We start from the raw sequence: 13829 nt of genomic DNA on the forward strand, positions 1-13829 counted from the left end.
TGGTCATGTTGTAAGAAGGGACCATTCCCTGGAGAAGGATGTCATGCTTGGTAGGGTGGAGGGTCAACGAAAGAGGGGGAGGCCTTCAACGAGATGGATTGACACAGTGGCTGCGATGATGGGCTCAAGTATAGCAGGGATTGTGGGGCTGGCGCGGGATCGGGCAGTGTTTGTTCCGCTGTGCATGGGGTCGCTATGAGTCGGAAACGACTTGACGGCACTTAACAACAACAATAACATGATGTTATAATCTCATTACTCTGTTACAATTATTTCACTTTTAGAAAACTTATTTTACTTTCAGACCTCTTATATTTCTAACCTACTATTGATTAAAATAACTTTTCTTTAAAACAACTGTCACAAGAAGAGCTACTCATTCTATGGTTCTTGCCCTAGTAGGAGAGGGAAGGAAGAGTTGCTCAAAATATGCTGTTGCTACAAGAGTTCTCAGAGTTTGATAATAGTCACTCATAATATTTGATTTCAATTTCGTTTATGCTAACATCCTCTTGTTCTATGACTTACAAGAGATACTCATGAAGGAGACTGATAAACTTTATAAGTAAATGGTTTAAATCCTAACATATAAAATAAATATGTGTCAATAAAGTATATCTTTTATCTGATATGATTTAAATTTCCACACGAGCTTAGCTTGTAAATAAGGTTGCACTGCTAAAAATATTTAATACACTGTTTGTAATGTACAAATATATTTGTTATATTGTTATTATATAACATTATTTCTTAACATTTTGGTATTTTCACTTGTTTTGAATTGTTTATCTTTGCTTTTATATGTACCTGTGTTTATTTCTAGAATCTTTTATTCTAAAGGAATTTTTTTTGTAACTTCTGCTTAGTTTACTGATGAAAACTTATTCGCTTCAAGTTGACTACCCCTCTATTGAGATATTGTGTAAAATTTAGTTAATTTGATCAATCTTATTAATACATTTTATATATTTCATTGTTAAGAAAGCTAGGAATTTATCTAAAAAATAACTTCTAAATATATTTTTACAATCATTAATATATTTGTATATTAATCTAATAAATATACACATATTTCCATATTTAAATGATCATAAGATTTAAATATCTGAGTATATTTCTTTTAAGAAAGAGCTAGATAATTTGCATAAATTTCTACATTCCTGTTAAGTAGTAATACAAGACAGGAGGACATGAATCTTTAAAGAGTAGAAAAAAATTTAGCAAATCTATAATATTTGTGTATATTTTGGGAGCAAATTTATGAAAGAAATCTCTCAGTTTAATCTATAATTTATTCTACTCCCTTACTTACGTTTTTCATTAATCATAGAAAATAAGCATATATTTGAACTTCCTAATGTGATAAAGGAGCTCTGGTAGCATAATGGCTAAGACACTTGCCAGCTAACCAGACGACTGGCGGTTCAAACCCATCAGCCACTCCTCGGAAGGAAGGTTGGGCAATCCTACTTCCGTAGTGACACTGCCTCGGAAACCCAAGGAGGGGTCGCTATGAGTCGGGTTTGACTCGACGGCACATAACAACAACAACAACAACAATGTGATAAAGAGGGAGCTCTGGTAGCATAGTGGCTAAGGCATTGACTGCTAATCAGAAGGCTGGTGGTTCAAATCCACCAGCCATTCCCCGGAAGGAAGGTTGGGCAATCTACTTCCATAGTGATACTGCCTCAGAAACCCCAAGGAGGGGTTGCTATGTGTCCGGTCTGACTCAAGAGCACATAATAACAACAAAACATGATAAAACTGAGAGGAGTTTTTAATAGGAAGAGAAAATTTAGGTATATATTTGAGTTTTCTATTGTTGTATATTTGGTGAGAGTCCCCCCCCCCTTTAAAGGGAGCTCCGGTAGCATAGTGCCTAAGGCATTTGACTGTTATCAGAAAGCTCGTGGTTCAAACCCACCAGCCACTCTTCGGAAGAAAGGTTTGGAAGGGCAATCAACTTCCATAGTGATACTGCCTCAGAAACCCAAGGTGGGGTTGCTACGAGTCAGGTCTGATTGGATGGCACATAACAAAAAAAACAACTTCTCTTTAAACTATTATCCATTTCCCCTTTGTGTTGCTTTTCAGCTCTGGCATTTTCATAGTTATTTATTACTTATTTAATCTGCTGTATGGCTTAGGATGCTATTATGGGTTGAAAAAATATATGTTGAAGTTTGAAACCCTAGTACCTAGTAGATGTGATCTTATTTGGATTTAAAGTCTTTACAGATATAATCAAATTAAACTGAAGTCATACTGGATTAGGGTAGCTGGATTAGGGTAGCACCTAATCCAATATGACTGGTATCCTTTAAAGAAAAGAAAAGACACATAGACAAACATAGAGGGAAAATACCATATGATGACAAGGGCACATACTGGAGTTATGGATCTATAAGCCAAGAAATACAAAGGATTGTCAGCAATATCAGAAGGTAAGAGAAAGGCATGAGCCAGATTTTCCCCAGAATATTCAGAGAAAATATGTCCATGCCAATGTCTTTATTTCAGACTTCTATCCTTCAAACCTGTGGAAAGAATACATTTCTATTGTTTTAAGCCACTCAGTTTGTGAAGCATACATCACTTAATATCCATGATACATTCTGTCAAACAGGACGTTATGTGATTTAGATTTTTTGCCAACATCATATTATATACTTAGCAAACAGACTTGCCTCAACCATGAATAGCATTCACTGGTTTTCTACCTTCAAGTTGTTTAATAACCTTTTGTTTCACTTCCCAATCAATAATTCTTTACCTTTTGCTACTGCTATTTGCTGAGTTTTGGAGCCATGCTGCACTTTACAGTAATGTTTTTGAAAGAAATTTAACAGAGAAATAAAGCTACAACACTCAAGAGACACAGGACATATGAGATTGGATGTTGCTGCCTACAAGTTAGAGCACATGTTATTATGTGGTAAATTTTGTATTTGTAAATTGGGAAAATTCACATCAAAATAATGAGAGAAAGTTCACAATGGTACAATATAACCAGTAACATAGGTGTTTATTTTAACTACCAACATACATATTACAAGTTATATATGTACTTTATCATTATATACCTAGAAGTACAATAACAGTACATAAGAGACATGAGATACACATGTTTGGTGTGGAAAGTTGCTGTGTTCACTATGGCTGGTTATGTCTGCTATATCCCATTCTCTGAATAGGATTTCTGAACTGTATTATAACCTTATGGGACCACAGACATATATGAGGTCAGACTTTGATCAAAGAGATGTTATACGGCACGTGATTAGAGATGGTTTCAAAATAGTTGAAAAGGAGTCACTGCCCTAATCTGGAAGGTACAAAATTTAGCATATTTGTATGTCAGGGGTCAAAAAATCTTTTTTTTAAAAAAAGCCATATTGTAAAAATTTTAGGCACTGTGGGCCAGGTTATCTGTCTCAACTACTGAAATCTGTCATTATAGCACAAAACAGCCATAGACAATACACAAATGATGAGTGTGAGAGTGTTTTGATCAGCTTAATTTGGAAGAATAGGCATTTAACAGAATTTTGTCCAAGTGTCATAGTTTTCAACCCCATATATAAGAATTATATATATTCTTAATAAGTAGTGGTGATACTTGAAAAGGCTCCTGTTTACTTTAGATGGCTGATTTCTACTGAAATTACAGAGCAACTTATTTTCAGTTTCAACTTTCTTTATATTTCAAAAATAATTTTAAAAAATTAGTGTTTCCTTTTTAATCTATGGGAGCTCTGGTGGTGTAGTGCCTAAAACATTTCACTGCTAAACAGAAGGCTGGCAGTTCAAACCCACCAGCCACAAGATGCAGCAATTTACTTCCATAGTGATACCACCTTGGAAACCCAAGGAGGGGTCATTATGAGTTGGATCTAACACGATGGAGTTTGGTTTTCGGTTTTAATCTACAAAACTGTAAATATTTATGCCGTTGATGTTTATGAGGATTAATATGGCTTTAAATAATTAATTGGCCATTTATTTATTTGTTACTCTATCTAACATCCGTTAAACAATTACTAGAGATATTCACACTACTAAAGGCTAGAAGTACAAAGGTTATGGGAACAAATTTTCTACTGAAAATGTGATGGAAACATGGAGGGTGTACCAATTATTTTTCCCTAGTCAACTGGTGGAAGGCTTGAAAAAGAATGTGAGATCTGAATCAGGTCATTATATTGCAGTAGGAATTTCCCAGGTACTTAGGCAGATGTAGATATGTGGGTAATAGTGCAAGATTTAAACAAGCTTGACTTGTCCAGAAATAGGTGGGAGTTTTAACATATTTAATAATAGGATGCTTAGAGGGTAAAGTATGGAATGAAGCTGAAACTTTAGTTGGGCCTAGGATATGAGTGGCCTTGAATGACAAACTTCAGCCAATAGATTTTGGGTTGAATAGATCTAAATAGATTTAGATCATATTTTCTCTTGAAAAAACACCTTAAACTGAATTAGACAATGTGATAAAGCTAAGAATGACAGGGGATACAATGATCATTTAAGCCAGAGTTCTGTGATTGAGGAATAGTAACTACAAAAGCTTACCCAAGGCATTATATATGTGTATGTGTGTGTGTGTGTGTATATATATACACACACACATACATCATATATATATAATGCATATGTGTATATACATGTATATATATACACACATATATATGTATATATATATATACACACACACACACACATACACACATATGCACACATGCATGTACACTCACACGCACATACACACATTGCTGTTGTTATGTGCTGTCGAGTCAGACCTGACTCATAGCAACCCCTCCTTGGGTTTCTGAGGCAGTATCAGTATGGAAGTAGATTGACCAACCTTCCTTCTGAGGAGTGGCTGGTGGCTGGTGCCTTAGGCACTAGGCTACCAGAGCTCCTATATGTGTGTATATGTATGTCTATATGTGTGTGTGTGTGTGTGTGAGAAAACAAAAAATAGAAACTAAAATTACCCTGGATCAGTACTGATCTTGCTCAGTAGGAAAAAAGAAAACATGTAAGACTGTCACTTCAATTTATAATCTATTAACTACCATTTAGCAGTGTAAACATGTTACTGCATTTCAAAGCTGGAATTTCTTGGTCTACAAAATAATTTTAAATGTTTTCTAAATATGAGTATATTTTTATATAAAGAACAGATACAAAATAAATTACTATTATATACATTAAGCAATATATGTTTTTATTCAGAGTTGTTAATAAATGTGGACAGATAGATAATTCATTTATTCACACTCTCTTTAAGAATACATTATTTACCTGATCATGGCTCTCTGCATAAGCAATGTACTTTTCTAGGTAGCGTCTGTTTGTAAGGGTGTGAACTATATTGCCCATATTCCAGTCTTCATCTTTAAATTCTTTAAGTAGCTAGACATAAGAAAGAAAAATAAACTTTTGAATTAATCATTATTTTTCTTAATTCCATTATTTGACATGTAGATACATTCTCTATAGCGAAGATCTTATAACTTTTGCACAAACTGTCCAAATAGCAGTAGTGTTGTTTATGTGTGTTTATGTTGTGCTTTTGGGCAGATGGTTTCATTATTACACTTTAGGATCTTTACAGCCTTTTCTTCTCCTGTAATAACTGCTACCTTCTGACTGATGACCACAGTAAACCATTGAAATACAGTAACTTTCACAAGGTAAAAGTTTACCTTCTATCTTTTGAGGTTTGAATGAAAAACAAATTTTAGCAGGAAGAGTTCCTTGTAACATAATAATTAAAATGGAAATACACATTTCAGATTTTAAAGGCAAATTATCACAAAATAATTATCACCTTAATAAAACATTTTATTTGCTTCCACTTTCTTATATGGTCCTCAATTTTCAATCGGGGTTTAAACCTCTCTAAAAACTTTTTGTTATACTTGACCTAGCCAAGATCTTAGACGATTGTCACTTAGGTAAGTATGTACTGTATGTGTTGACAATGATGGCATATTCTTCCTATGAAATGCTCTCTTTCTTACTCTATCATTTATTTTTATATTTTGTTTTTGTTGCTGTTTTCATACCACTCTTGCAATCTTGCATAATCTCTTACTCTGCCTATTCTATAAAAGCTAGTATTTCATAGGTTTATGTCCTAAATAATAACAATAATAAACCAAACTAAACCAAACCAAACTCACTGCCATGGAGTCAGTCCTGACTCATAGCGACCCCTCCTTGGGTTTCTGAAGCAGTATCACTACGGAAGTAGATTGCCCAACCTTCCTTCTGAGGAGTGGCTGGTGGATTTGAAACACCAGCCTTCTGATTAGCAGTCAAGTGCCTTAGGCCATATGCTACCTCCATGATTTTTGTTCTCTGGAATCCATACCTCCATGTAATCTCTTCCTTTAGTGTATTTGGTAGCTGTGAATATAATGGTTGTTATATGCAGAAACTGTGAGACAATAACTGGGTGATGTTTTAAGATGCTAAGCTTGTTGTAATTTGTTATGCAACAAAAGAAAACTAATTTTGTTTTCATTAGTGAGGATTACCTTTCCTTGGTGACTACCAGCCCTATGGAATCAGATATATTTTGCCATCCCCCATAATTTCAGAAGCCAATTCCTTTGAATAAGTCTATAATTAAACACAAATACCACTCCTTCACATATACACCTCCTACTGTTTCTCCTTCTACTGTTGAAATCCAACTTATATGGATTGAACTGCACCTGCTCAAAATATGTTCTTTATTAAGAACATAATTAAGGTTGTTGTCAACTTGGCTGGGCCTGGTTGAGTGGCTGGACAGATGGATGTAGTTATTCCCCATGGTGAGGTTGGCAATCAAATCCATGGTGGAATCTACTGAAGCAGCTGAATAGCTGCTTTAGAGATGTGTTCTGCTTTCAGTATATAAGAAGTAGCTTTGAGGAAGGTCTCTAGCTTTTGGGCATGCTTGAACTCTGCATGTAGCTAAGTCGTTGTTCAGCAGCCTGCCATGTCCTGTGGATCTTGGGACTTTTTCTGGGCTTGAATTAGTGGCCTGCTGTGTTGTTTGGTGATATCAGGACTGTGCCTTTTTACTTGTCAACCTTGGGTTTGTCAGCCTCACCAGCTAGAAGTTGCCTAAGTGAAGAAAAGCCTCCAGCTCCAGTAGGCTGGGAGCAGGAGGCAGAGCTGAAGCCCAAGGTTGAGGGGCTTTCACCCAGCTCCTAAAGTCTGATTCTTTGAACTCAGACTTCCCGACTCCAAAACTGTAAGAGAATAAACTCCTGCTTGCTAAATCCATCCTATTTGTGGTATTTCTGTTAGAGCATCGCTAGTTAACAAAAACAGTTATAAAGTGGTTAAAACACTTGGCTTCTAACCAAAAGGTTCAATCCCAGAAGACGATTCATGGGAGAATGATACAGCAATTTTTTCCTGTAAAGATTTTACTCTGTCCTATAGTGTCACTATGAGTCAAAATTGACTTGATGGCAAAGGGTATATGGTATAACTGTAATTAGAATCCAATTTTGGAATGGGTTTTCTTTGTTAAGTTAATGAAGTAGTATTGATGTAGGATGTGTCTTAAGTCAATATCTTTTGAGATATAAAAGCAGATTAAGGAAACAAGTAGAAATGAAGGAAGATAAATGCCATGTCACATGAAAATCACCTCAAACCAAACCAAGCCAAACTCACTGCCATCAAGTCATTCCAACTTAGAGAGATCCTCTTTGGGTTTCTGAGGCAGTAAATCTTTATGAAAGTAGATTGCCCAGTCTCCCTTCTGTGAAGTGGCTGGTGGGTTTGAACCACCAACATTCTGGTTAGCAGTCAAATGCCTTAGGCACTATGCCACCAGAGCTTCTTGTGAAAATCACCTGCAACCATTGCCGTGGAGTCGGACCTGACCCATAGTGACCCCTCCTTGGGTTTCTGAGGCAGTATCACTATGGAAGTAGATTGCCCAACCTTCCTTCCGGGGAATGGCTGGTGGATTTGAACCGCCAGCCTTCTGGTTAGCAGTCAAGTGCCTTAGGCACTATGCTACCAGACCTCTCCTAGGTACCTAAAAATAGAAGCTGAAAAGAAACAAAGACCTTCCTGTAGATCTGACAGAGAAAGAAAGCCTTCCTCTAGAACTAGTGCCCTGAATTTGGACTTCTAGCCTCGTAAACAGTGAGGGGGGGTACTTTTTTTTTAAAGCCACACATTTGTGGTGCTTCCATTAAAGCAGTACTAGATAACTAAGACACAAAACTGATACATATTCTATACATGATGACCCATAAATCTCCACACCAGATCATCACTTTAGCTCCATTACTATCTCCAATACGTCTCTACTTACTACTACATATCCAATTATAGTAACTTCTTTCTTCCTTCACTCATCACATTCTTTTCACTCTTCTTCTCCCTCTTTTTCTCCTTTTATATCTTCCACTTCTCTAATTCTATTGTTGCCCTCCTCCCATGCTTCCTATTTCTATAAATTGGAGAAGTCTCTTATCTAATTGAGTGAATCATTAGCATACATGGGAGACCGACACGTTCTGATATTATACCAGCAGAAATAGTACTAGCTTGCACTGAAATGGAGAGAAAGAAGGTAAAAAGAAAGAAGGCGGTCAGACTCTCAAAATTCTACAAGGAAAAAACCATGATGCACAGGGCAGGACCCTGAGCCATAGAGGGTTATTTGCCGGTCTTGCAACCCAAAGCTGTTTGTTTTGCAGGGTTTGAAAATAGATTAGGATGGTGACTCCTTTTTCTCCATTTACTTCTCTTTATAAAGGATTGTCTACAACTGGGACCTATGCCTGTCCCATCATTATATTTTGGGTATAAATAAGGTGTTTTCCGGATTGATAGGTCCTTTAAAAAAAAAAAAAAAAACATTGCCATTGAGTCAATTACAACTCACAGCGAACCCCATTGGGTTTCTGAGGTGATACAATTTTATGGCAGTAGATTGCTCAGTCTTGCACAGGTGGAGAGGAATTTTGCCCCAGGATGGATTTGTTCCTACCTGATAAGATTTAGGATTTTTCAGTTGATGATATTATGGAATCTGAGTTGATGCTATAATGGGTTGAGAGTAATGTAGATATTGAAATGAGGTGAATACATTTTGAATGAAGGATAGATATGTACTGCAGGGGCTCAGAGGGCAGGCTGTGTAGATAGAATAACGGTCTCCCAAAAATTGCAACATCCTAATCAAGTGAAACTGCAAATATGCTACCGTTCATGGCTAAAGATACTTTTCACAGATGAGAAGATCCATGTCAAGGATCTTGAGATGATGATACTTATTACCTTGATAATAATACCATGGATTATCTGGATGGGCCCAATGAAATTACAAGGGACCTTTTGAGAGGGAGGCAGGAGTGGCAGATTAAGAAGGGATGAAGATGATACCCTGCTGGCTTTGATGATGGAGGAAAATGTCAATGGCCAAGAAATGCAGGAAGTCTTTATAAGCAAGAAAAGGCCAGGGTACAGCAAGAGCCTCCAGAAAAAAACAAAGCCCTGCTACATCTTGATTTTAGTCCTATAAGACCCATTTCAGAGTTCTGACTTCAAGAACTACAAGATTATAATTTGTGTTTCTTTAGGTCACTAAATTTATGGTAATTAGAAATCATAGTAATTAGAAATTATATTAAGAAGCTAATATACAGACATATGAAAATATGCTCAACTAATTTGAAAATTGTGAAAAAGTAATTCAATGGGACATTTGGGCATCTACTCATAGGCAAAAAAAAAAACAAACAAACAAAAAACACCTCAATGTTAGTCTTAGATCTTACACAAAAATTAATCTAATTTCGATTTAAAATTGAAACTATGAAACTTTTAGTTAAACAAACAAACAAAAACAGAAAAAAAAATATTCAAAATTTAGAAATAGTGAAAGAGTTCTTACACTTGGCACCAAAAGTATGATCTCTAAAAGGCAAATGTGGTAAATTGTCCTTCTTCAAAATTAAAATATTATTTTTTATGAAGCCAATGTGAAGAGGATGAAAAGACAAGCAACAGAATGGGAGCAAATATTTGTCAATGTAGACTACATATCTGACTAAAGACTCCAATATCAAATGCATAAAGAATTCTCAAAACTACACAGTAAAACAAACAAACACACAAATCTAATTAGAAAGTAATCAAATACATAAGCAGATATTTCACTGGAAAGGATATATATATGTGTGTGTGTGTGTGTGTGTGTATATATATATGGCAAATAAAAACATGTTCCATGTCATTCACCAAAAAGATGCTCAACATCGTTAGCCATTTGGGAAATGCACCACAGTGAGATATAACTACACGTATATTAGAATGTCTAACATAGTGACAACCCAAATCATGGTGTGTATACACAAAAACTGTCTCACATACATTGTTGGTGAGATATAAAATGGTAAAGCTACTCTGGAAAACAGTTTAGCAATTTCTTCAGAAAAATTAAACATGCAATTACTATACAATTAGACATTGTACTCTTAGGCATTTATCCCAGAGTAATGAAAACATATGTCATAAAAAAATCTGTAAACAAGTATGTATGATGGCTTTATTAATAATATCTAATGGAAACTACATGAACATCTTTCAATGGGTGAATGGTTAAATAAACTGTGGTATATCCACACCATGTAATGCTACTTAGCAATACAAAGAAACAAATTATTGATAAATGAAACCACCTAATCAAATCTCCAGTGAATTGTGTAGCACTAAAAAAGGCAATCATGAAAGGTAATATAATGCATCATTAAACAAAGAAAGCAGATTAGCACTTTCCCAGATTAAACAGGGAGGGGTAAAGGATAGAGGTATCTATAAAATGGAACATGAGGGTTCCTTGTGGTGATGGAATGCTCTTTTGTATATTACCTTTATCGCTGCCATTATCTGGGTTGTGACATTGTATTATAGCTTTGCAACATATTACCTTTAGGGAAAACTGCTTAAAAAGTACACCAGAGACTGATCCCCCTAAAGTGGATGAATGACTGAGGCTCTGTAAATTAAGGGACTTTTGTGTAAATTAAGTTATTTGATGAAGAAAAAAGAAAAAAAAAATTACACCAGAGAGGACTTCTAGTAAGATGGAGTAAATAGAGAGACAAGCGACACAGACCACCTTCACCAAAGAGAAGAAAAAACAAACCAATTGACAGAGATACAGAAGATAATCCTGGAGCCCTGAACTTTGAAAGAGACTATACAGAAGTGGATTAGGCACCAACTAGTGGAAAAACCTGAATGAAAACAGTGAATACAGAAAGTCAGAGCTGTGAATCATCAGCTAGCCTGACGGGACCAATAGCCTGACTATTTCCAAGTGGTGTTGAGACCTGAGAAGTGACCTAAAGATCAGCGCTGGTCACCAAGGATGGCAGGGATGACTGCGCTGGTGGCCTATGACTAGGCAGGGAAACAGCAAGGAGGGAGACAACCTGACTTTTCATTGTCCAGAGGGTGCAGCCATTTTGATTGTTCACATGAAGCAGCCATTTTGGATATTTAAAGTGACTGAGGGCACAGCTACCTTGAATGTGTATAAGCAGCAGCTGTTTTGGATATTTAAAGTGACCAAGGGTGCAGCCATTTTGATTGTTTACACATGGCAGTCATATTGGATATTGAAAATGACCAAGGGTGAACCCATATTGAATGGTTATAAGTGGAAGCCATTTTGGATATTTAAAGTGACAAAGGGCACAGCCATTTTAAATCTTTACAAGTGTCAACCATTTTGGATTTTAAAGTGATAGCATTCTCATTCAGATTCCAGGGACCTAGGAATAGGCTCTGTTTGCCAAGGTTGGCAGGAAAACACAAGAGGGTGACAACAGGAAAGGAGACAGGTGGTGAGTGTATAAGTGCTGTCAACTAGTGAAGAGAGGAGCACAGCACAGTACCCTGCCTGTATAGATAACATACAAATAAAACAAAGAAAACGAAAATCATAGCAAGTCACTCCAACATACAATCACCAATTACATATAAACTCAGATTTGTCACAATGCCTGGGAGACAACAGAGCACCACAGTCCACACAAAGAAGCAAGATAAAGCAGGAGAAACAAGGGACCAGGATACAGACCTAAACCATATCCCTGAAGAAGATGCAGCATTGGAACTCCCTGATAAGGAATTCAAAAGAATTATATTTAGGTATCTTCAATGAATTGAAAGACAGATCAAGGAAAACACAGAGAAAACCCTAGAACAATTTTGAAAGACAATACAAGAACAAAATGACAAAATAAATGAAAAATTAGAAATGATACAAAATCACACAGAAATCCAGAAGATTAATACTAAATTTTCAGAAATAGATAACACATTGAATGGGCAAAGGAACAGAACTGAATCAATGGAAGACAGAATTGGTGAGATTGAAGGCAAATACCTGAATACTTCTTTGGAAAGGCATCAATCAGAAAAAAGATCAGGACAAAATGAAGAAATCTTGAGGTTCATGTGGGATGCCATCAAAAGGCATAACATATATTTCATTGAATTTCAGAACAGGAAGAGGCAAATAAAACCATAGAGAAAATTGTTGAAGATTTGTTGGAAGAGAATTTTCCCGGCATGATGAAAGATGAGAATATATCCATGCAGGAAGTCCAACAAACCCCAAACAGGATAGACCCCAAAAGAAAATCACCAAGATATATCATCATAAAACTCACCAAAACCAAAGACAGAGAAAGAATCATGAGAGCAGCATGGGAAAAACAAAAAGTTACCCACAAGAGGCAACCAATAAGACTAAGCTTGGATTTCTCAGCAGAAACCATGCAAGCAAGAAGACAATGGGATGGTATCTATAAAACCCTGAAAGAGAAAAATTTCCAACCAAGAATTATATACCCAACAAAACTGTCCCTTAAATATGATGGTGAAATTAGGACATTTCCAGATAACTAGAAATTAAGGGAATTTGTTAAAACCAGACCAACCTTACAAGAGATGCTAAAGGGAGTCCTTTGGAAAGAGAACCAACAACAGCCAACAACAACTGATCATTAACACACATGATGATATAACCCAGAAACCATACCAGCTATGAAAGTATCCTTCCATAAGTAAATAAGCCTACAAGATTGTAAACAGGGAACCACATACATCAATTGACAAATGAGGCGAACTACAAACCAAAAAAAGGGAAAAAAAACTGTGTCATTACAGAACTTGTAAATGGTAGGGAAGTCAAGACAACTACAAGATAGAACGGACTGCTCTAAACTTGGGAAGAAAACTATAAATCACAGGGTAACCTCAAAGAAAAATGGCAAACCTTCCCATCAAAATAAAAAAGAAGACTAGCACAAATATTTAGCAATACTAAAACACTAGCAATGAAGGAAGTGATAACACGACTCATACACAAAACAAACTCAGCATAGAGAAATAAATGGAACAAAGAAATTGACACCATGAGAAAGTACATACAAAAAGGACAACAACAAATTCATATTTGCTGATAATTACATATCTGGCAAGGTACTTATCTCTAAGACTTATAGAAAACTGTAACCCCTCAACAGCAAAGGGATTAACGATCCAATTGAAAAATGGGCAGAAGATATGAATAGACACTTCACTAAGGAGGATATCAGGTGGCTAGTTAATATATGAAGAGAGACCCCCACAATCATTGGCCATCAGAGAGATGTAAATCAATACAATAACGAGATACCATCTCACCCCTTGGTGACAGAAATAATGCTGGAACTCGTATGGTAGAATTTTGCAAGACCAACGACTTGTTCATTGCAAACACCTTTTTTCAACAACACAAA

At 36.1% G+C, this 13829-nt stretch overlaps 1 protein-coding gene across 1 annotated transcript in view; it reads right to left on the reverse strand.

The window, feature by feature from the left end:
* The window catches only part of GBE1 (1,4-alpha-glucan branching enzyme 1), a 509345-nt gene that overhangs the window by 114197 nt on the left and 381319 nt on the right, over window positions 1-13829 (reverse strand). The window contains 1 exon segment of the mRNA XM_007934918.2: window positions 5311-5421. Within this exon segment, the coding sequence (XP_007933109.2) occupies window positions 5311-5421 (111 nt within the window).

This window comes from Orycteropus afer, unplaced genomic scaffold (genome assembly GCF_000298275.1).
Source record: "Orycteropus afer afer isolate SDZICR_OR568_19922 unplaced genomic scaffold, OryAfe1.0 scaffold00022, whole genome shotgun sequence".
Lineage (NCBI taxonomy): Eukaryota > Metazoa > Chordata > Mammalia > Tubulidentata > Orycteropodidae > Orycteropus > Orycteropus afer.